At 50.7% G+C, this 24,927-nt stretch overlaps 1 protein-coding gene across 12 annotated transcripts in view; it reads right to left on the reverse strand.

Moving 5' to 3' along the window:
* ACSL1 (acyl-CoA synthetase long chain family member 1) overlaps positions 1 to 24,927 on the reverse strand; it is an 81,931-nt gene that overhangs the window by 19,435 nt on the left and 37,569 nt on the right. For all 12 annotated transcript variants that reach the window (XM_080660855.1, XM_080660846.1, XM_080660856.1 and 9 more), the window contains 5 exons: positions 13,021 to 13,135; positions 9,710 to 9,774; positions 6,527 to 6,628; positions 4,243 to 4,342; positions 3,200 to 3,378 (listed from right to left, as the gene is read on the reverse strand). In XM_080660855.1, coding sequence (XP_080516981.1) covers positions 3,200 to 3,378; positions 4,243 to 4,342; positions 6,527 to 6,628; positions 9,710 to 9,774; positions 13,021 to 13,135 — 561 coding nt within the window. The remainder of the gene's footprint in view (positions 1 to 3,199; positions 3,379 to 4,242; positions 4,343 to 6,526; positions 6,629 to 9,709; positions 9,775 to 13,020; positions 13,136 to 24,927) is intronic.

Below are 24,927 nucleotides of genomic sequence, written 5' to 3' on the forward strand. Positions count from 1 at the left end.
ATGGGTGCGCGCAGGCCTCAGCGAGTTTCTGTCCAGCGCAGTTTTCAACAGTTTTTCATCTTCTTTACATTTTAAGTTACGTGCATAGCAGGTCGCTGATTAAACACAGGAATACTAACATCCAAACGGAAGCCAACTAAGAACTAAATCAATGAGAATTCCCTCATTTTTTTTTTCAAAATAATCTTTATCAGATCTGAATTTCCACTCATCTATTCAAAATTCTTACACAACTTCTTGAGATCCCTCATGCCTCAAAAATTGATATTAAATCAAATAAGCAGTAGTGATATGCAACTTAGCTCTCACTTTATTGGGAACTGTGATAGGCCAGAGAAAGGTCGGTGAGCCAAGAACAGAAACTCACCAGGGCAGAAAGCCCGGGTGCCTAGCCATGAGCAAAACTGGAAAATCAAGGCCCTCACCCCCAGGGTAACCTCCTCCCCGAGCAGACCCCCCTGGTCCTGCGGTTTGGACCTCCTGGCCTCTCCTCCCTAGAGATGGCGTCTAGTTGTACTTCAGCTCCAGGCCCAGAAAAGCAGCAAAACCGGACCAGCGGCACTGGATGACAACCCCCTGCCCGGCCAGCAATCAGCAATCGGTAGAGACCCTGAAAGGACGCACCTGAAAAGCTGATGAATATCCTACTGAGACCCTCCCCTGGGACCGCCCCTGAACTCCCAGCCTGAAAAGCTGTTAGGAGGGAGGGCCCATACATCGCACCTTGCCCTCCCCTCCCTGTCTCCTCCCTGCCCCCCTCCCCCCAGGCCCTCTGCCCTTCCCTTCCTCTCTCCTAAGCTCCAGGGCCCTTCTTTTGCCTCTGTAACTGGTTTCCTGAGCTCATTTCTTCCTCCTCTGTGGTTTTCTGAATAAATTCTCTCTGGTATTTAGTCTTGGCCCTGAATTTTTTCCTAGAACTCAAGTACAGAGGTTGCTGAACCCACTGACCCAACACCTGGTGCGGAACGGCCACCAACACAACCATGTTATCCAAACCAGTGCGCTATTTGCCAAGAGAGCTTCATGGCCGGAAACCTGTCTGATGTGATCGTTTGGAAGAAAGCGCAGTAATCATAAACGTAAACAACTGCCATCTTTAGGATCCAAATGCCAAAAAGAAGAGCCATAAACAGAAAACACCGCGTTCGGTTAATGACGAGCACACGGTAGTTCTCAGGGTGATGCAATCTGCAACCTACTGAAAACGTATTCAATAAAAGCCTGATGGATGACTAGAGGACAGAGTGAGGGACAAACGTGGAATTATGCAAATACATTAAAATGTTAATTGTAGACTTTTGGAGGGTACATGGCCATCTATAGTACTATTCTTTCAACTTTTTTTCATGTTTAAAAAAATTTTATAATAAAATATTGGAAAAAATGCAAACATTCCAAATACCAATATTTCTGTTTCTGGTCTCACATAAATATATAGTAATATAAACGTGACACAAGATCAGCCATCAAGCCAAGTTTAAGTAAGTCTGTGTCGACAGGTGATTGCTACAATTAGTGGGGGACACACGCTAAGGTATAAACATGTCAATCACTATATTGTACACCTGAAACTAACATAATAGTGTATACCAACTATACTCACATTTAAAAAGGTACGAGAATAATGAAATCAACAGAGGTGTGCGGCGTCAACTAGAGATACATGTAACAACTTTTACAATAAACGGAAGCTTTTACAAGGCCAAGAAAAGTTCATTTCTTAAAACAATCTTTTGCTCACAAAATTTTAAAACAAAATATGAATCATATTACAGAGGTAAGTATAAAGCAATGTCTTTTATAAATAAGGACTTTAATATAAACTTTATATTATAATCTTCACTCATCCATCTACACTTTTAACCTTAAAATTACTTCTTTATCATATAGTAGTCAAAAAAGACAAAAAAATTCCTGTGTGTGTGTGTGTGTGTTTGTGGAGGGGTGGTTAGGGAGAAGGAGGAGATGGGGAAAAAGAGATTACGTTATTATGAAATGGAATTACAAGTAAAACAACCCAGTTTAACAATACATCTATTGGCTCTGATGGACTCATGCTCCATACTGCTGTGTGTATGTGCGTGAGCGAATGTGTGAGTACATGTGTGGCTATGACTGTATGTGTGTATGAGTGTATGTGTGTGTTTCTGTGTGTGTGATGTGTGTGTCTGTGTGTGTATGTCTCTGAGTTGTGATGTGTGTGTGAATGTATAAGTACTGTGTAAGCATGTGATGTGTATGTATGTGTCTGTGAGTGTGTGATGTATGTGTCTGTGAATGTGTGAGAGTACTGTGTAAGCATGTGATGTGTGTGTGAGTATGTGTGCCTGTGAGTGTGTGATGTGTGACTGTGAGTGTGTGTCTGTCTATTACAACAAATGACAGTTTCTCTCTAACATCAAAGTTCCCCAGGAAAGGGTTGATAGATCCTTATTTAATATAGCCTCGATGCTTTATAGAAAACCATACATAAATTTTAAACCCTATTTATAACAGATCCAGGAAAGCACATAAGGTTTTCAGAAAGGGAACTGCTGACTCTACGCAGCTATTACTTGCTGTGATGTGTACATGCAAGGTCCCCCTCCTGCCTGCAATGTGGGATTGAACTCTAATTTCCAAGCCAACGGGGAGAATCAGCTTCCCACGTGAGCTGATGCCTAACAGCCAATTTCAGTGTGAGCCGCACTCATTTTCCCAGAATGTCACCTCTAACACGGTAATGAATGTGAGTCTGAAGAAATTGAGTATGCAAATAAACCAAATCCAACACCCCTGCTGGAAATTCACCAGGCCTCCACAAAAGCAACTTAGGAAAAAAGAATAAGGAGGCGGATGTCCATATCTGGCTACGTTTTACACAAATCAGAGTAAAAGGCATTACAGCCTAAAGAGGCACAAAGCTAAGTCCCTGCCTGCAACTGAACATCACGTTTCCGGCCTTCACTGGCGCGGTGCGTCCGGCTCTGGAATAAACGGGTGAGCACTGCCACTCGCTGGAGGAGAGGACTCTGTCAGATGGGACCGTGACGCTGGGCGTGCACGTAGAATTCTTTTTCACACGAGACAGGAGTTTCTGCTCCGTATCGCTCATGGCTAAGGCAGCCAGCCAGGGCTGAGCCGGTGTGGTCCACTGGATGCCACCCCTGTGCCCAGATGGCCCTGGGACCCCTCCAGACCTGGGCAGAACAGGACTCACCTCCATGGCCTTCATGCTGATGATCTCCACCCCGCACTTCTTGCCGCGTTCCAACAAATCGCTGCCATAGGAGTCCATGAGAACTATGATTTTAAGGCCTGGGGTCAACTTATTTTCTACACCGTCCAGTAACAGGTTGGCCTTCTCTGGCTTGTCCACAAAAACCAGGGAGAGTTCAGCTGGAAAACAAGAGTACAATGAGCAAGATGCTCTGGAAAATGAGCTTGACTGTAATTTTTAAAAAGGCAGATGGACATCTATAATAATAAAATCGTAATATGCAAATTGACTGAACAGCAGAATGACTGTCCGGACGACATTCCGGACGACCATGCTATGACATGCACTGGCGCCAGGCCAGCCAAGGCGGGTATGATGCGATTGGTCAGGGGGCCCCGCCATCGCCCCACGCCACCCTCTGCGGGGCGGCTGATGGGGACAGGTAGGGGCACTCCACGATTACCCCAAAGAGGGAGGCCCAGGCCACCCTTTGAGCGAAGATCGATTGCAGAGCCCTGGCCGGGTGGGCTACTGATCATGGAGCCCCGTGATCCATTGCCCCACAGAGGGAAGCCCAGGCCACCCGGCTGGTGGTTCTGCGATGGGTGGGTGGGGCCTCCCTCTACGGGGAGATGGATCTGGGGGCCCCGTGATCAATCGCCCCACAGAGGGAGGCCCAGGCCAGCCAAGCAATTGCACCCACGCCTGTCGCCTGCAGAGGGAGGCAACTGGTGGCTGGGGAAGGGTGGCAGCACTGACAGACGGCAAGCAGTGGCAGCGGCAGGGACGGGCCAGCTGCCGGCAGCCAGGGGAAGGAAAGCCCTGATAGTCCCTGATTGCCAGCCAGGCTTAGGAACCCTACCTGAGGGGTCCTAGACTGTGAGAGGGTGCAGGCCAGGCTGAGGGACACCCCCCCCCATGCACGAATTTCGTGCACCAGGCCTCTAGTTTAAATATAAAATCCCTTTCAAATCAAATATAGGCAAATGTAAATCACGGAATCTAACAACAAGGCCAGTGTCCACCCGAAGACCACAACGTACCTTTGTTGACTATGTAAGTGATTGCTTCGGTTCCCAGGGTGTCATAGAGGGGAACGACCACCATGGAGTAAGCAAAGCATCCCTGCTCGATGATCACCCACTAGACAAAGAGTAAGAGTTGGGAGAGAAAACGACAGGTCGTCATGGAACCACTGCACGGAGACCAACACTAGGTCAAAAGTGCATCTACTACTCTATGCCAGGCCCGAGGGATTCATAGTGAGGACCAAACACTAGCCCCAGCCTAAAAGGAGGTGCAATCTGCTGGGAGAACTGAGGCAACTGTGAACGATAATTAACAACACAAGCCAGTCACTCAGAGCCCCGAGGGCCACCTTTCTGGGGGAGTAACTGAGCTGCCCCTTGCAAGAGCAGCACAATTTGGACAGATAGAAAGGCAAGGAGATCCCAAGAGCGGGGACTGCAGAATTAAAAGCAGGAAGGAGGTCAGTGAGCCACTGGCTGGCCTGGAGGTCCCCAAGGGAGTGAGGACCAGAAGGCTAGCCGTGGGTGGGGGCAAGCCCTTGGCTCGGGAGGCGCCTGGCTCTGGTCCCCAGGCGAGGCACAGCCTCTGAGGGTTTCTCAGCGAAACAGTGACTGTGGACAGAGGAAGGTCAGTCTGGCTGAGGTGTGCACTAGGGCCTGGGAACGGGGAAGGAGGGATGCACTTGTCCAACAGGCAAATTGTTCTGGCAAAATCTCCCCAGAATAGGAACGACGTAAAGAAGTGATGCAGTAACTGGTCATCTCGTCTCTAAACTCGGCAGCCACGTAGCAACTCATCGACCTACCAGGCAACTGTGCAGGATCCTCAGGGGCGCCCGCTACCCCCAGCGGCAGCGCAGTCCTCCGCCGGACTCTGACTCGGCACAGACTGAGGCCAGACTGAGGCACAGCTGCCACGGAAGGGAGCACGGCCCACTCACACTCACCTGACCTGCAACTGTTTTTTCTCCTTCCCCCCCTTGGAACCAATTTCAAGCCACCGACCAGGAGGTAAGGCCCACACTCCTTAGCAGGTACAGTGGTGCATGTGGTCCTGTCTCCCCTGCCCTTCTCCTGCGACTCCAAGCTCTCCCAACATATACACGCTGCTTGGTGCGAACATTCCTTTGGCTTCCCCACCCTCGCTGCTGTCAAGATTCCACTCAGCTGCCACCCCAGGAGTCCTCCTTGACTGCGCTCCCATAATCCACTGGCCCTCTGACCACACCCGGCATGTTAGAGAGGAAGCATCAGCTTGTGGGGCTGTCTGTCTTTGCACAGAACCTCAGAGTGGGTCCAAGTCACCGTTGTACTTCGGTGCCTGGCACCGTGCCTTGGTGCATAGTAGGTATTCAACAAACATTTGTTAAACTAACTCATAAATATAGGAAGAGAACTACTTCTTAAAACAAGGACTGTGTGTCTTAATTGTAGATTCCTTATAAAATTTCCCTAAAACAAAAATTGTGGGTGTGTTCCTTTAAATAGGTTTCACTTCAAATGGAAGAAATTAAGTTCCATGAGCCTGGGAATGACCCAGCTCTGGAAAACGCTGCTTTTCCCTTAGCAGGACATAAAACACGGAGGAGCCGTTCTAATTTATGGGCAGCTGGTGGCACACGGGTTGAGCCAGCAAACCCTCTGGACACACGCAGGTCTAAGAATCCACTGACTCCTTTAGGCTTCTGCACGGCAGCTACGCCACTCATCTGCTCACTACCGCCACCAGCAGCGCCTCCGAGACAAGGGCTCACGGAGGCACCATGGCTGGGCCAGACAGCAAAGCAGCAGCCCGGAGACTAAATTAAACTCAGGTTGGGCCACGCTGAGGCACCTTCCCTGTGGCCCGTGGTATTTTACACTTCGTAACCCGAGAGGGAAAAGTACGTCCTTCAGAGAGAAAACATGAGTTTGCCACGGACAAAACTGTATGCCAGTTTCTTTGTAAGTCATTAACGCTGCTTTTCTAATCACAGAGGACTCCTTTGTTAGTTACCTGCTATAAGGGTTTTGCTTGGGAATCTGGTTTAAAAAAGCAAAGCCAATAATGTTTAATAAAGTGATTTCCCCCCCCACCTAAAAGCTAAGCAGGCCTTGGCTTGGGGTTTTACACGTGTAACTTTCTAAGGTGGAACCCAAAGCCACATTCTCAGGAGAAATCAGACCACAGGATCTGGTCCCCAGCAGGGGCAGGTGTGGGCTGACGGGCTCTTCCGGCTGAGAACGCTCAGAGCCGCGGACGGACGGATGGACGGACGGATGGTCGGTCGGTCGGTCGGTCGGGGCTGCCCGGCATTACCTCAGGTCTGTTCTGGGCAAAGATGCCGATGTACTGGTCGGGGGCAGCCTTGAAGCCCTTCTGGATCAGCGCCGAGCCCACGCACTCCGACATTTCCGCAACCTGGAGCGGGAGGAGAACCAGCGGCAGCTCAGGCCCCGCCGGGAAGAAGCTGGGGCAGCGGGGCGGCAGCACAGGGAAGGGTGTGCGCAGAGGCGCCTTCGGGGACCATCCTGAACCACACGGCTTCCGCACCGGACTCACTCCCGATCTCACGGCCTCCGGCAGAGCCACGGCTGCAGCCACAGGGCAGGGCTTCCCACCCAGGCCAGTTCATACTTCAGTTTTGCAGAATCCCGTCAAATTATAAAAGGAATCCAGGGACGCAGGGTTGTTTTTTTTGTTTTTGTTTTTTGTTTGTATTTATAAAGAGCAGCAAAGCAGCCAAAACTTGTCATGTGGTATCAGCACAGAAACACAAGTTTGGGGAAGATCCTTTAAAAGACTAAGAAAGTTCTTCTCATTGGGCTCTCCAATTCCACTCTTGAGACTTTATTCTTAGGAAATAATTCAATCTTAAAGGGAGGCTTATAAATGGTTATGTACAAAGACATATATTTCAAAATTACCTGCGGGGGGGAAACCCTTTTTTCTGCCAACAGCCATTTGGATATTTATAACATAATTTGCGGGCCATACACAATTACCAATTTAAAAATTGGCCTGCTATATTTGGTCAGACATTTAATTTACTAAACATCTGGTCTTGGCAGGGCCAGACCAAATGGTTCCGGGGTCCTATACAGCCCGCGGGCTGGTCGTTCCCCACCCCTGAAAAGTCACAGAACTGTAGGGGACGAGAGCCACGGCTGGGTTAGGTGCAGATGCACATCTCTGGGAAATGCCATACAGCATGTACATATTACAGTTATGGAAACCACACCAAACTCAGAATATGTGCAGCAATCCTAAGTAAAAATACACAAAAATGCACACTATTATTACAACCAAGTAAAAACAGATTTCTAAAAAATGAGGCAGGACTATATACTTGCCCCATCCTCTCCCCATTCCTGCCCTAATTAAGAAAGCTTTTAAGATCTTTAAAATTGGAGTTCTCTCCTTTCTTCTCAGGAGCGCTCTGGGCTCACGCCCACACCTGTTGGGGGTAAAGCACACCTGATGTACCCAGAACGTGACTGGCTCTGCCACGGGCGGCCATCGTGGCTCTGCCATGGGATGAGAGCCGACACTGGTCAGTGACAGAGGGCGACATTAGGATGCTAGTCACCACCTCACCCCGTGGCGGTTTCACAACCATCGCTGGCACTAAGGGACGGGAACCTGGGGCGTGCCTGCAGTGTTCGCAGGGCTCCCTGGGATAACAGGCGTGACTGTCCGTCTCTGGAAAGAGGGTCCATACCTTTCTTCGAAAGGGGTTGCTGCCCTCGAAGGTCAGAACCCCGAGGGAGTGAAAAAAAGACAGGAATGTACAAATCCAAAGTTGGCGTCAGGTGAGTCCAGTGTGTATGCCCACCAGCCTGACGAACGGGTACAACACGGCGATGAACGCCTTCAGAAACCCCGGTGAGTTTCAGTCTGCTCAGAAAAACGCAGCCTGCAATGGGGTGTTCTCGCTGCCCGCCGACACGTGAGAGAAGTAATGTGGGAGAATATCGCTGTACGTAACGCGACACAGGTAATCCAGAAAGCACCGGAGGATGCTGTGAGGCCTGAGACCATCACACAGTGTTGTATGTGCAACACACACTGTCTTTGCACCACACGCGAAAAGGAGGGATCTCGAAAACTACTATTTGAACACTATTATTTGGCTTTGGGAAGGCAAACAAAACAGCAAAATCCATCCAGTCACGCCTACACGCAAGGCGTGCCACCATTCTTGCCTCTTTGCCCTCTCTCTCGAGATACCCAAGCCAAGCCTTGGACCCCGCTGATCCTCAGACGAGGGGAGGGAAGGGCGTTGTGCGCTGGTGTTGGGAGACATAGAGCCTGGCTCCTGAGCTGGCTTTGGGGCTCCTAATGACAACCCCTCCACGTACACACCCGGACGACAGAACCTGCGAACCACACGCCCACACAAAGCCTGGAAGGAGGAAGCCTGCGTGTGCGCACGGAGGCCCGTGTGCCCCGCCCCTGGAGCAGGGAGCACTTCCTGGCAGCTGCGCTGGGGACAAAGGCAGCCTGGCGCCACCGCCAGCTGCTCCCGCGGGTCCGCAGGCTCCACTGGGCCCGAGGAGAAGCACGGGCGTGTGGACTCATGGGAATCATAAAACTACAACCAAAGGGCAGTGTTCTCCTGCTCTGCTACCTGCCCCTCACAAACCGCTACTGACCCAGCCGCAGGCGGACGAGGTGGGGCTGCGGAGGGACACGAGGGAGAACGGCCAGATCCCCGCGTCCTTGGTATTCATGATGAGCGCGGGCGTGTCTCTGTGCGGCTGTGGATGGCGGCCCTGGGGTTACATGTCGCAGGGGTCCCACGCTGGCCAGGACGCACTGCTGAGCCCCACACCAGAGGGCACGGACCCCACTTCTGGCCCTGCTTCTGCCACTGACCAGCTGGGACCGTGGCGAGCCTATCCCTTTCTGGGACCCGTCCTCCTCATCTACACATGAGGGTTACTCTATATTGGGGCTTCTCAACTCTCCCAGAATCTCTCACGGCAGAGAGGAGCAGTCCTATCCCTCCACGGGTCTAGGGCGGAGTCGCCTGCTTTATTTCTAGAATTTCATGTTCAAAATTATACTCTACTCCACAATGCATCCACATTGGTTCCAAAATAAAGCGCTGAAGGCCTGGCCGGATAGCTCAGTTGGTTGGAGCGTCGCCCTGATACACCAAGGTTGCAGGTACCTCTCCGGTCAGGGCACATATAGGAATCAACCAATGAATGCATCAATAAGTGGGACAACCAACTGATGTCTCTCTCTCCCTTCCCCCCGCCTCTCTCTCTCTCTCTAAATCAATCAATAAATAAAAAAAATTAAGTACTTTGAACCACCAGCTAAATCACTTCACTAGTTTCCCCCAAATCTTTGTGTCAGACTTCCCCATCCGGATGCTGCACGTTATCCTAAAGCTCCGAGCTGGCCAGGCACATACGTTCTGCAGATGGCTCCAAGAACCCACACACTGAACCACTCCAGCTGTGCAAGGCGCCCACAGAGCCCCAAACTCACCTGCTTGTAGGAAAGCCATTCATAGGGCTGGTCTGGCTTCCGAGAGCCCAAGCAAGGGCCGTCATCTAAAAAAGGAGAAAGCAATGGGTGTAACACGCATCAACATCTCAAGATGTAGTCCACCTCATTCTACAAAGTCTCCGGTAGACTCTGGTGGTCCTCAGATTAGAAAAAATGAGTTCAGGTGGGAAATAATTCTCCCTGGGTTTTTTTTTTGTTTGTTTGTTGCTTGTTTATTTATTTCTACTTTGTTTCTTAAATGGGGCAGGAGAGGAGGAAATGAGAGGAGAGAAGGCATATGCAAAGTTAGGAAATACCAGGATATAGTCAGTGTCCTGACTTTTAGGTACCTAATAAGCAGAAAGAAAGACCCATGTTAATTTTATGAATTATTCACACTAAAGGCTCGCTCACTAATAAATACAACTGAAGTCATTTACATTTGGAATTACACACGTTCCTTTCCATAGATGGATCCCAAGCGACTTTATGCTCAGTTGTAGTTGTTGAAGGGAAAGGCTGCGTTCTCCGGGGAAAAAGCTGCCCCATTCAGACGGTCAGAGGTGACCGCACACAGGAATGTGTCCTAACGAAGCCAGGTCTGCCAGCGGCTCTGTGTGCTGGGCCTGCGGCTCCTTCTCCGGGAATCGGAATGAAGCTGGAAGGGTTGTCACCTCCCATCTGACCGAGGCCTCTACACTTCCGCTTTGAGACCTCAGACATCTGGCTTCACCATTCTCTGTTTGAGCCAGCTGAGGGGTTCCTATCTGGGGTGGGGACCTGGAGGAAGGGGGAGGAAAAGCAGAGTGTGGCCCCCTCTGGGCCCTGAGAAGTGCGGTGCGCGTGTGGGTTCCAGAATCAGTGGTGAGGACTCAGGCCGTCCTGAGGCCTGGCTCCGAGGCCGTCCTGACCAACACAGGAGAGAGTGCCAAGGGGCCTTGCTCTCAGAGCCTCTTCAACCCACAGGGGCTGCAATAAAGGCCCGGCTGCCGGGGGTCAACAAGTGAGTCCTGGGGTAATGCACAGGGTATAGTGAGCCAAACGGTACTGTATGTGTGAAAACTGCCGAGAGAGCAGATCTTAAAAGTCCCCATCACAAGCAAAGTCTGTAACTATGTGTGGTGATGGGTGTTAACTAGACTCACCGTGGGACTCACTGTGTTGTATACCTCAAACTAATATAATGTTGTATATCAATGTCATCTCCAAAAATGAAAAAGACCGGCCAAACACAAGTTCCACCAGATGTTGTTTTCAGATGGAAAAGAAAATACAGTGGCCATAAGAAGTATTTCTTTATTCCTCAAGAAAAGGGGTGGGCCATCCAAGCCAGGGCCAATCAGGCCTGCCACCTGCTCTTGTAAACACACTTTTTGGAACGCAGCCCCGCTCATTCCCTTACGTATTATCTAAGGCTGCAGCTGAATCGTTGAAACAGAGACCAGACGGCCCCAAACCCCAAAACATTCACTGTCTGGCCCTTCACAGGAGAAGTTTGTGGATTCTAGCTCTAGAACAGTGTAGTGAGCCCCAGGCTCAGCCGGGGAACTTAAAATATATATACTATACCCAGGCCCTGCTAGCAACATTCTTGACGTAATTGGACAGGGATGGGGCATAGGCCTTAGTATTTTTCAAAAGCTCCACATATCTCCTCCCGCCCCCCCCGCCCCATGACCCTGAAGTGCAGCTGGGGATGGGAACCACTGAACAGGGATCGCAATCTTTGCAAACCGCGCGCCGGCACAGCTTTAAAATACCCGGTCTAAAAACTCTCGGCTGGTTCTTACGGTAGCCTCGGAAAATTAAAGCTTGGAATAAAAAGCTGCTCTGGGGAAAGAAAAAAGAATAAAATAACCTGTAAAGCAGTCCCCTTCAATCAGTATAAGCTAAAAACACTGAACTTATTTTTCTTCAACTTCTCTGAAACATTCATAGAAGTCCTTCATTTCCCAAGTAGAGAAAGTGACCCCCAAAAGTTACGTGACTTGTCTTAACATCAGGGGACACTCAGAAGTGTGACATAAGTCCCCATCCTTCTAGATGAATCTCATCCTCTGCTAACAACGGGGAAAATGTAGGTATATTTACACACGTGTGTGCTTTGTGGTGGTGGTAAATGACACACACACACACAGGCATATATATATTTTTCATGTGCCCTTATGTTAGGCTGATCTACCTTCTATTTATTCTCACAGACAAACCCTTACCCTGATACTAACTCTGAAGAAATCTGTCAATTCAATAATCTAGAAGTACGCTTGCTTTCCCTTTATAGTGGGGCTTAATGAATGTGCTGCAGGAACACTGGGGCGACACAGTGAACCCAGAGTCCAACGTGCCAGTGTCAAGTAAAAGCCAATGGCACCTCTCGCGCACACGTCACAGGCAGCATGTGGGGGACGGAGGGCAACAGAACCGCAGTCTGTGACCTACGGAGATTACGGTCTCACTGCCAACAGATTTAAATAGAGCGTGCACCCCAAGGACCACTTCTAGAGAGGCGCCTGGAACAAGCAAAAGCGAAAAGAGGGGTGGGGGGCGCTGACGTACATGTGCCAGGCTGAGTCGGTGCCCAGAGAAGAGACGGCTGCCCTGTCAAGGAGCAGCGCTGACGGGACAGAAAGGAGGCGGTAAAACAGATGCGGATGCGGGAGGGGGCGGGCAACCCCGCCTTGAAGGAAGGGGCTGGAAGATGATGGCCCAGGAAGGTGTTACAGAACAGGAGAAATGCAACCTAAATTCAGAGGGTTAGTAAGAATATACCAAGTGCCCTGGCTGGGTGGGAAGCACAGCTCTGTGACAGGTGGGGAGGGGAAGCACGCAGAGGCTGGCATCCTGGGAAGCGCCCGGACGAGCCTGGAAGAGGGCTGGAGGGGAGGGCCGGTGTGGGACATCGGGGTCTCTGCCGCCACTGTCAGTAACTAAGGGACGTCCCGTTTCCCCAGGGCCCCTGATGGAACACTGCTTCCCCGGGACGCCAGCATTTATTTCTTCAAATATGAGTCCCTGATCAAGAGCTTTGAAAAATGCCGGACCAGGCCCAGTGAGGCAGGTCTCGTGACTGCAGGGAACGTCGGCCCACAGTGAGCGAATGTGCGTGTGACCCTGTAAAACACACGACTTGCTGAACACGTTTGAACGTGGAACCCACGCTGCTGCCACAGGGACCGTCTGGAGGGGCCAGTGGGCGCTGGGTCTCACTCTGGAGGAGTCACGGGAGGAGAGGGAGGCCTGAGTGACATGAAGAAAGGTCACTCCGGAACGGAATCCTTAAGCGTCAGCACATAAACTCAGTAGGTGCTTACTCGACACGTGGATGCCCCTCTGGAAACCTTCGTATAAGGTTCTGACGTCATCATAGAAATACGCCATGGGCTCGTCACTCTCCAGGAGCGTGGATCGCCGAGCGCCATCACTGCCCTGCGGAAAAACACAGACAGATGAGCACGAAGGAAGAAAGCATTAAAAACGAACAGCCTAACGTGCCCGACCTCGACCCCCAGGGCCCTGGGGAGCAGCTGCCCACTGAGCGAGCGGTGTTTGCTGAATGCACCGAAGTGAGGGTGTGGCAGAGGGCCCATCTGGTGTCGGCTCTCGGGGAAATGACGTGCCGTTCAGTTTCGCTTCCATACGTCATCTACAGTATTTTTTACTGAAGTAAAGCTGACCGTATTCTCTTTGAGATCATTTCCACTGTTCCCTTTGCCGACTGCACTGTACTTCGCTAGGAACTTTGCTTTCTCAGAGCACCTGCCAGTTGCGATCATCGGCTATAAGACGCAGGAGGTGTAGACCCATCTGTGCACGTGTGTCACGCACACTCCCAGCTACGCAGAGCTGATGCCGCGGTGCGCCCTTCTCTGGCTGTCTTCACCCGCTGGCTCAGTGAGCACACCTGCCCAGCAGCCCACTCACCTTGGGGCCACAGACACTGCAGGGGGTCCAGATACAAGCACTGAGGAGTCAAAGGTCAGCTACTGTGGGGCCAGAGCCTGCCATTCTGTTTAACTCCAGAGAGGGGCCTTCACAGTTGCAACGCCAGGAAACACCTTCTTGGGGAAATGAGATAGACGGTGCCAGCAAGAAAGGATTGTTCAAAGGTGGGAGTAGTCGCTGCTGGCTCGAGGTGCAAAGAACGGAGACAGGAAGGCCTTCGCGAAGAAGAGGCAAAGGCCTGGGTCTCGGACAGCAGACGGGCTGTGCAGGCAGATGTGGTGGGAAGAGCCACGTGGAGGCCCTCCCTAAGGTAACGAGGGCCAGACATGTTTGGGTGGGTTCCTTTTCTTGTTGTGTTTTTAAAAAAGTGTTTTTTTCATTGATTTCAGAGAGGGAGGGAGAGGGAGAGGGAGAGAAACATCAATGATGAGAGAGAATCACTGACTGGCTGCCTCCTGCACGCCCCCTACTGGGGATCGAGCCCACAACCTGGGCATGTGCCCCTGACGGGAATGGAACCGTGACCTCCCGGTTCATAGGTTGATGTTCAACCACTGAGCCACACCAGCTGGGCTCTTGTTTTTTTGTTTGTGTTTAAAGATTTTTAACATTTTTTAAAATTTTATCTTTTTTATTATATTTTTATTGATTTCAGAGAGGAAGGGAGAGGGAGAGAGAGATAGAAACATCAATGATGACAGGGAATCATTGATTGGCTGCCTCTTGCACGTCCCCCACTGGGAATCGAGCCTGCAACCCCGGCATGTGCCCTTGACCGGAATCGAACCCGGGACCCTTCAGTCCGCAGGCCGACGCTCAATCCACTGAGCCAAACCGGCTAGGGCAACTTGTTATTTAACTATAATTCTTCTCGCCTCCTCCCACCTGCCTCTTTCCTCCCCGCCAAGTTGTCATTTTCAGAGTAAAAGATTTTTGGACAACACCAAGGACAGAATGACTGGCCCCTATTCCCAGTGTGCTGAGTCTCTTCCAGGCTTTTTCTGTGTCTTTAAATTTACACCCCTCCTTTCAGTCTCCACTGGGCGCTACGTATGTGTATTGAGGTCTTGATCTAAACGGCTAATAATTTTCTGGAGTAAATATCACCCAGGCATATATTCCTATCTTCACACACTCTTCTCTAACTTGGCAGAAACTTTCTCTGCCTGTATAGCCACGGTGCCAAATACAGTTAGTAACGACAACGTGCTACTTCAGAAAGCAAAGCAGTTATTCGTCGTGTGCATAAAGATGGAAACAGAATCGTGTGTCCTTATTGCTTACTCGCTAAGTCTGTTTTCCCTTCTGTAGAATGGGGATACCACGTGTCCATGTCCAGGGTTATTTTTAGTTAAACTACAACTTTCCTGTTTCCTGTAAAATATGAATATGCAGACTATTACTCAGACACCCTATAACATGCCCTAACTACAATAACGGTCCTTGTTAGCCAGTATCTTTGCTACAAACAATATTCAGATTAAAATGCAGAAGCAATTTTGTGGCTTTATAGTAAGTTTCAGAAACCTCTTCAACCCAGGAAGCCACCGAAAGACCCAGGGCATCGTGACCAGGTAGGAAGAGAAAAGGGACGGGGAATTACATGCCAGAGAATGGGAAGAAGAAAAGGCCGAGAAGAGGAAGCGGTGAAAGCCTGGTGACGAGGAGCCCTCTGCCTGAACAAAGGCCTCCCGGCCACGCTGCCGCTGCCTCACCGCGGGCCTGGAGGCCCCGGCAGCCTGGCCTCCACAGGGAGGGCCTGCTGACGCTGCTCAGTGTTTTGTCTACAAAAGCCATGCCCCCCTCCCCCCCCACTCCCCCATGCCCTCTGCTGAGTCGTGACCACACCTGTCAACTGCGAAGATGAGAATCAAGGGATAAGACACAGAGCTTGCTCTGGAGGAGCCTGACGCGTGTCCTTTCGTGACCTGAGGGGCTCCAATGAGCACCGGCTGAGCCAAGAGCAGGGAGGAAGTCAGAGTGAACAGACAGGAGCAGCCCGGAGACGATGGGGCCTGGCTCGCCCTGGAGCAGAGGCCTCAAAGGCTGACCAGGGGGATGCACTGCCCTGGTAAGAAGAGCACATCACCTGTGTTTCTAAGCTGTCCGTCTTGTAATTTGATTTGATTTGGAGATCCTGTAGGCAGGTGCTGTCAAATGTGGACGCCTGGGGCAGGACTAGTCAGAGGGCTCACAAACAGTGGACAGCAGCCAATAGAACTGCGTTTGGTTAGACCCGTGGTCGGCAAACTGCGGCTCCCGAGCCACATGCGACTCTTTAGCCCCTTGAGTGTGGCTCTTCCACAAAATACCACGGCCTGGGCGAGTCTATTTTGAAGAAGTGGCGTTAGAAGAAGTTTAAGTTTAAAAAATTTGGCTCTCAAAAGAAATTTCAGTCGTTGTACTGTTGATATTTGGCTCTGTTGATTAATGAGTTTGCCGATCACTGGTTTAGACCATTTGTTTGCTTGGAGAGGTGGCTGGCCTCCAGGAGCCAAAACCTTGTTCTCGTGAAAATGTGCGTTTGCTTTAAACAAATGTCACAAAATGTCTGCTTTCAAATAAATGTTCTTTAAAAAAAAATGTTTTTATTGACTTTAGAGAGGGAGGAAGGGAGCGTGAGAGAGAGAAACATCGATCAGTTGTCTCTTGTACGGACCCTGCCAGGGATTGACCCGCAACCTGGGTATGTGTCCTGACGGGAATGACGTCATAGCCTTTCTGTGTACAGAATGATGCTCAACGAACTGAGCCACCAGCCAGAGCTAATTGCTTTTTTTTTTTTTTTTTTTTTGACACCCAGAAGGGTTTATTGATTCTATGATTAGAAATACCGTTAAATGAGATTACTTGGTCAGGTAAATAGATCTCAATGAATAAACGCTTGCTTATAGACGAGCAATTTGTCTGGGTAAACAGGATTTTATTGGTCTGAACGAAGGAACAGTCCACCTCCTACAGGAACTTGACTTGAAATGATCAAAACTACAATACTTTTTTAGAACACGGTCCTTGAACTACCCCAACTGATACTGATCACGTAAATAAAACATGTTGGTAGTTCCCACCTACTTTGAAGGGCAAAATGTTTTCAAAGCAAAACAATATGGCATAGCCTCTCACAAAAGATTGCCCCGCCTCCCAAACTGACAAAGCCCATTTCTGCTCGGTATTAAAAAATGGGGTGGGTTTGAGGACAGTACCACTGGGCCCCAGGTGGAGACTGTCCGTCAGCCCAAACCTGCCCTGGTCCCAGGCCTTAGGGATTTCTCTAATCCTGAGTAGGGCTGTTCTGGCGATGTAATATTTGGGACATATGTACAGGGTGTCCCCAAACACGGATACACGCTTTAGCAGCTGATAACTCAATTTTGAAAATGAAATATATTTTATTTTATTTTTTTGTATTTGGTATTTATTTTTTTTTAATTTAATAAATCTTTATTGTTCGGATTTAAAAAAAAAAAAAAAAAGAAAAAGAAAAAGGGAAGAAAAGCACATCACCAGCCCTTGGCCAGATCCCCCGGATGAGAAACCGTGGGGCTGTGGCTCAGCAAGCCTTCCGAGAAATCCTAAATCCACGCGCAAGTGGGAGGCCTGAAGGTCCCCAGCAGGGAAGTGGTGACGATGGGTGATGCGTGAGAGAGAAATCCACAAGGAGCGTGAGCAGTGTGCAGAGCAGGTGGAGGGGAGAGACTGGGGAAACCCACACCCACGGGCCTGGTCTAGGGCAGCGGCACGTGGCAGTGGGGAGAAGGTGGGCGCTGGAGGCACGGAGCCCAGTGGGTGGGATTGGCAGGCAACTGTACGTGGAGAAAAGAAGGGAGAGTTGGAGGACTGAGAAGACAGTGCACCCGTTTTATCAAAAATAGAAGACTGGGAACTGGGGGTAGGTTTGAGAAGGGATTAAGCTTAGCTTTTGATATGCGGTGACCATATCCCTTCAAGATAGGTCAACTTCCCAAAGTTCATTTTGGGAATCCCTGCTGTAGAATATCATTTGATAGCGAACTTCTGGCTAAAGAATTGTTTGGTTACGTTAATTTTTTGCTGGTATATAATCCTCAGGACTTTGAGAAACATGGAGGTGACACAGTCAAATCGAAGTTAAAGGAGTTAATTACATCCCAAGTACCAGTAAAGCCACCCTCTCAACAACATACCCGGAGGACAAGGTATTTCTTGTTGTTCTAGCTAGCAATTAGGAGAATTAGCTGGAGTCTGAAGATGAAGCAGTACATGGGTTCTATGCCAACTGAAGGCCTAGGGCAGCCGTGGGCAAACTAGGGCCCGCGGGCCTGATTCGGCCCGTTCGGCTGTTCTATCCGGCCCGCAGAGCCGAAAGAGTGGAGGGTTCTCTTGCTCTCCCCTCCGCTCCTTTACTTTGAATTTATATTAGTTCACACAAACACTCCATCCATGCTTTTGTTCCGGCCCTCCGGTCCAGTTTAAGAACCCATTGTGGCCCTCGAGTCAAAAAGTTTGCCCACCCCTGGCCTAGGGGGAAGGGGGGAAGGCCGCATTGCCTTGACTGTGTGGCATGCTCCGTGATTTCACGAGAAGAGACGGAATGAATCAGGGGTGGCGGAGACCAAGCAGCACCATTTGTGCTTTGAAATTTGCTGCTCTTGAAATGACCACATGATCCTGTAAAGAGTCATTTTCGATGTGCACACATGTGGCCATTCTTCCTGAGCGAAAACGCTGCATGTAAACATGAGGTGTCAGGACCTTGGTCACACCCACAAGGGGTGAGGGAGTGTAGCTGAGTGGTGGGGAGCACGTTTGTAGCAACTGGACTCAAAACATCTGCTTGTGCCACAGAAATCGAGCTATTTCAAAAGCTGGGGATTTAATTCTTGGGTTATTCAAGCGTGCGTGCCTGTTTTTAGGACCGCCCACTTAAATAAATTTTTAAAACTTCAAATTTGGCCTTCTGGACCTCTGATATAATCTGCAGATTGGGGGTGGGGATGGGGGTGTCAGTTTTGCTCAAGAAACAGGGTGAACTGAGCAGATAACCCCAAGCCAATGTTCAGAGATCAGTAAGACTGAGAGTCAGGGAGGGTTAGGGGCCTTTTATTTCTTCTGCTGTGCACTTCCTCCATGTGGCCATATAATTTCCCAGTTTTGTTAAAAAAAAAAAAAGATGGTGAGTGAAACCCCTACAGTCAAAGCAGAGGCCGTGAGAATACCCCGTAACAGCTCTGCAGGCTGAGGCCCCTAAGCTCTCCATGCGCGCTGGATTAGGAAGTGAAAGTTCAGACTCCCCTTGGGGGCAGCAAGGACAGGGCCTCGGCGAACATGAGTGTCAGCGGTTCCCAGACTGGAATGCTAGCCAGCACCTGGCCAAAGGAGCACTTGATGGTCAGAGGCATTTGGGGCCACTCCCGCTTTAAATGCAAAAGCAAACCACATCCTTGAAGGCTTCTGGGGGTTACAAAGGCCCAAGCTTCATAAACTGTGGTCTCATGCATCTCCATCTAGAAAATGGCCAGCTACCTACCACAACTACCCCTCTCCTTACCCTGCTCTTCCTCCTAAGGAGAGGGGTGGCGCAGGGCAGGAAGAGGAAGAGGAAGAGGAAGGGACACAGGAGCAGAGGTAGGAGGGGAAGGAAGAGAGAGCAGAGGAGGAGTTAGAGAACCTGGTAACTTCTAAAGAGACTGTCTAAGACTTGGCTGGATTTTAATGTTAAATCCATCTGGGGCGGGGGGGGGGGGGGGGCGCGACGGAAGCAGCAGGTGGAACCACAGTCCCAGGGAGTAAAAATGACTCATTCTCTCCTCTTTCCAGTGTCCTCCATGTGAACAGACTCCTCCAGCACCTACATCCCATACGACGCTCATGGCCCAGACCACCATCACCTGCTTCTCTACAGACAGGCACACTCCCCTTTTCCATCCAAGGACCTGCAGCGAGGCTTCCGGCCCCCAGTTCTCATACCCAGCAGCTCTAGATCTCTGAAAGGCAAACCAGGGGCTTGAAGGGCCAGCCCACAGTGACCGTCCCGCCACACGTTCTGAATGACAGTGGATGGGACATTAAAAGCATACCTAGGCTCCCCATATGCTGAGCCGTAAATGCCACAGGGTAGCCCCGAACCCTCAGATCCACTATTTCCGCTCAGCATCTAACCAGCTCACTTCCCGAGACCCCGTGCACCCAGGCGGGCGGGCACAGAGAGGGCAGGACCATCACAGCGACAATCTTCTGACTCAGGAGGGGGCAGGTGAGTGCGTGCGTACTGAGCGCCGGCTCCAGGACGGCCACTTTGCAGAGGAGAAAAGGGACTGAGAGGGGGGCTTTCTTGCTTCGGTCCCACATCCAAAACATGGGGGAGCCGAGTTTCAGGCTCAGCTCCTTGGCCGCCTGGTAAGTTACAAGACTTGTCTGCGCTTCACAAGCAGGTTCTGCCTGGTGACTTGGTTCCTCAATGCTCTCCCCAAACCCTCCGAGCCTTTGCCCTTTTCATTCTCCGGTTTCCAACGCCCCACGCTCCCACCGTCCCCATCGAGGGTTCCCTTAGGGATGGGGAGGCTGGCAGTGTGAACAAACTGGTTCTGCGCTGCAACACACACCTCAGTCTCAAGCACCCTCAGAGGGAACATGGTACCCACACCCCTGTGAAAGGGGAGAAAGTTTAGAGCCACAAAATCCAAATTATCCCCCCCCCCACACACACACACACTGTCCCAGCACAAGGAGCCGGCCCGGGGCCCCTCCAAACACCTGCTGTTTAGAACGTGTGAGGCGTCGCTCGCTCCTGAAGCGAAGGCCGCAGGGCCCAGAGCCCAGGGTGTGCCTTGCGGCCTGCGAGAGGTTGGCGTGACCCGGGATTTGTGTCCAGAGGCTGGGAACGCTCACGTCCGTCGTTTTCCACTTGGCGCAAGTTGATCCTGCTTCGGGGAGGCTATTTTTAAACTTAAGTAAGCATTACAGCGCTAGCCAGTTTGGCTCAGTGGATAGAGCGTCGGCCTGTGGATGGAACGGTCCCGGGTTCAATTCCGGTCAAGGGCACGTACTTGGTTGCAGGCTCCTCCCCAACCCTGGCCCTGGTCAGGGCTCGTGCAGGAGGCAACCCATCGATGTGTTTCCCTCACATCGATTTTTCTCTCTGTCTTTCCCTCTCTCTTCCACTCTCCCTAAAAATCAACGGAAAATATCCTTGGGTGCGGATTAACAAAAAAACAAACGAGCATTACATGACAGCACACGTGCTCCCGGCTGGATGAAGCCGGGAAGTGGCATCATTTCTACAAAATGACACTGTGCTTTCAGACCTGCTTCACCGTATTCCCATACAGTGACCTTGGGCGTTTCTTCCCGGTTAAAAGGAACCCAGCATGTTTTTTCTAAAACAATCCCGCTCCCTGCTTGGAATTCCTGAAGGCATCTACTTGGCACTTCTGTGGCCTGGTCATGGCACCCAGCTCAGAAACTCCGCCCCCAGTGCCCTATACTGCCCGCCCCTCCCCTCGGAGCCCATCCACCCGATGCCGCTTCCCATGACCAGCGAACCCTCTACCACCGCATTCGAAACACTAGTGGCTTTCAAGTTAGCGGCCAAGTCCAACAACATGGGGAAACCCAGTTGTTCCCTACAATGTGAGTTTAGTAAGAAAAAGTAAGTTAGCCAGGTTTTCATAGTTATTAAAAAGCCCCAGGTTCCAGAAAAGGTGCAAAAGTTACCTACCGGTATAAAAGTGCTGATGTCTGCACACTCCCAGAATAACACATCTAAGCAAAAACTCCCCCTAAGTACCCTCTCTCCAGGCCCCGCCCCCCCTCCCCGGTTCCCGGCCTGCCTTGTTGAGGGTGTAGGATGAGGAGAAGGCAGAAGCTCGGGGGACCAGCTCTTGCTGCTGCGGCCCAGGTTTGGACAGCTGTGTCCCTCCCCCGTCCTCACTCCCATTCCTGACAGTTTCTGACCCTATGTCCCACTATGTGCAGAACCCCAGACCCCATTTCTGACCTAACCTGCCCCCTTTCCTCCTCTCATTTCCATCACCACCTTTAGATTCATTCCCCTGCGCATCCATTTTCAGAAGAGCCTGCTCCTAGGATCAAGAGCTCTAGCCACTGACCCTTCAAATTTATCTAGAAAGACCCAAATTCTCCTTCTTGTCCTTATGTATTGCCCCTCCAGCCAGAAGTGTAACACATAACTGCACTGCAATGAAGGCAGCACGGCCGAGCTGTGCACCCTCCGCTGACTGGCTGGTCCAGCTCCCTCCCTGGACGGTTGTTTTCTCGTGCGCACAAGTGAGGGCTGAACGGGGAGACGTTTACAGAAGAAAACTGGCATTCACTGAACACTTCCTGGGGGCGGGGGAGACCCTCTGCGTATCTCCACACGGTCCTCTTAACAACGTGCGGGGGGGAGGGGGGGCACTGGCACGCCGGTCTCCCAGACAAGGAAGCTGAAGGTCAGGGAAGGCGGGAGCACTTGCCCACGGCTGCCTGGTCCAAGCAGAGCAGCGGTCCGGCCACGGCCACATCCTCTGCCCCTGGTCCCTTCCAGCTCCAACATGCTCTCTTGTGCCCCTACTGCGACCGCCGTGGTCTGTGCCCTGACCGGTCCCTAATGGTTTCCAGTCACCCAGGTGAAGGTCATCTTCCCTGGGGGGCATGGGGACCACAGTCCCAGAGAACAGACTGAGACTGGCTAAAGCTGGGAAATTCCCATAATCACGTGTGAAAGTGATTGGGGGTAAAAACAAGCACAAAAATTCGCTTCTGCCGTCTGCTCAGTCATGGAGCGGCAGCAGCAAACTCCCTCTGGAAGATGGAACCCTTCCCTGACCCGGGGCAAGGCCGGCCCTCACCTCCCTGCTGCAGGCTGGGGAGCTGCCAGTGCAGCCGAGGGACACAGCTCTCTAAACAGGGTGCTAAGCAGGCCAAGCTCACAAATTTAAAGGAGGCAGTGGATTGCCCGGCTGGTGTGGCTCAGTGGCTGAGTGTTGACCTCTGAACCAGGAGATCACCATTTGATTCCCAGTCAGGGCACATGCCCGGGTTGCGGGCTAGATCCCCAGCGGGGGGGGGGGGGGGGGGGGGCGGGGTGTGCAGGAGGCGGCCGATCAATGATTCTCTCTCATCATTGATGTTTCTCTCTCTCCCTCTCCCTTCCTCTCTGAAATCAATAAAAATCTATTTAAAAAAAAAAAAAAAAGACACTGGATTCCGTTGCTAGCGCCAGCGTCCCTGTCCATCCTACAGTTTATGTCTCGATCGCCCTCCTGCGCAGGTGCAGAGCGTGAGGGCCAACGTCCTCGGAACGAGCCAGATTTGTGAAAGGAAGTTTCACAAGCTGTGACTTTTATAAAAGACCTCAGTGCTGCTGCTTTAAAAGAGTGCAGCTGAGAGACAGCCGGTGCGGGCAGGGATGAGAGGCAGCCAAACCAAAAGAGCAGACTCTCCTCACTTTAATATCCAGTGGAGTTTACGGGGAGAGGAGGGTGAAGGCCGCGCGTGTGGAATGGGAGGTGGGGGTGAGAGTGGGGACTGGCACGGGGTGCTCGCTTGTTTTCCAAGTAGGAGCGAAGCGACAACGTTTTCACCGGGCGACCAGCCCTGCCAGATACATAAGCTCCTGATTAATACTTAATGAAATGAATTAAGTTCCTCTTTCTGCCACAGAAGCCCGGGTGATGAGTGCGCTCTCGACAAGCATTTATAACTACTAAGGATCATCCAAGGCTAATCTCAAATCCGATATTCTAAGATCTTCCGTTAGAAATGCAAAGCAAAGTTTGTAAACCTAAGACCTACAAATTCTGAAAATCTGAGCTAAATCCATTTCTAAGAAAAATCAGGAAGCTTATATACCAGGTAGTGAAATTACAGATTCTAATTTTCTTCCTGCTTATCTGTAGTTTTAAACTGGTCTTCAGTGAAAATGTATGAGTATTTTATTTTATTTTATTTTTTAAATATATTTTATTGATTTTTTACAGAGAGGAAGGGAGCGGGATAGAGAATTAGAAACATCGATGAGAGAGAAACATCGATCAGCTGCCTCCTGCACACCTCCTACTGGGGATGTGCCCGCAACCAAGGAACATGCCCTTGACCGGAATCGAACCTGGGACCCCCCAGTCCGCAGGCCGACGCTCTATCCACTGAGCCAAACCGGTCAGGGCCGTATGAGTATTTTAATAAGACTCAGTGACTTCATGCTAAGCTGGAACTTAAAAATCACATTGTAAGTGCTTCCACAATTTCTCATACAAGAAATAAGAATTAGGCAATTTTTATAGTTACTGCTAAATTATAAACACCTTTTTTAAAAATATAGTTTTATTGATTTCAGAGAGGAAACGAGAGGGAGAGAAAGATAGAAACATCAATGATGAGAGAGAATCATTGATGGGCTGCCTCCTGCACACCCCACACTGGGGATCGAGCCCATAACCCGGGCATGTGCCCTGACTGGGAATTAACCTTGACCTCCTGGTTTGTAGGTCAATGCTCAACCACTGAGCCACGCCGGCCGGGCTAAATTATAAACATCTTAAATCTGCACTCGCCAAGTCCTCTTCTCACAGTGAGGGCAACGCTGCTAGGAGACGTCAGGTCCTCTGCCAGGAGAGAAAGAATGCCCCAGACCTCACTCGTACCTGTTAGAACATATTAGATTCTACTCATCATTGGTATATCACTAGCTGAGGTGAAATATTAAGCTGACCTTCTATATAGAAATAAAGTATCTTAAAGCCATCTTTCCTCAGCAGTTCACGCCTTCTATTTTTACATTCTGACATGAATAAAACTGGCATATCTTTTATATTCTACGAGTTTCACATTAATGAGCCCAAGAAATTGTCTAAAAGAACTACAGTCTTGTAAGTAACAAGAAGCTATATTTAGAAGGGCACACTCTCCCTCCCCCACGTCCCTGCCCGCTGGGAGGGAGGCCTTTCACCTACATCTGAGAGCAGGGAGTGAGGCAATTCTGCGATTTTCAACACTGTTTTTCATATAATTCAAAGCACCGCGCACTGGAAATGCACTCGGGTAGGGCAGGGAAGGGAAAAAGGACAGCGAGGAGAGCAGGGCAAGAGTCACCGCTGAGCACGCGCCCACCTTCCCCTCCCGTTCCTACCGACCAGGGGAAGGTTCGGAGGCGGTGGAAGGAGCAGGGCCTGGGAAGGAGCCGGGGCCATTTCGATTTCCTCGGCCATCCCACCCTTCAGCCCGCATTATGGAGGGCACGCTCCGGTGTGTTTTCCTAACAATGACAGCATGACCTTTCCTTGGCCCGAGGGATATAC

The sequence above is a fragment of the Plecotus auritus genome (genome assembly GCF_963455305.1).
Source record: "Plecotus auritus genome assembly, chromosome: 3".
NCBI classification, from domain to species: Eukaryota; Metazoa; Chordata; class Mammalia; order Chiroptera; family Vespertilionidae; genus Plecotus; species Plecotus auritus.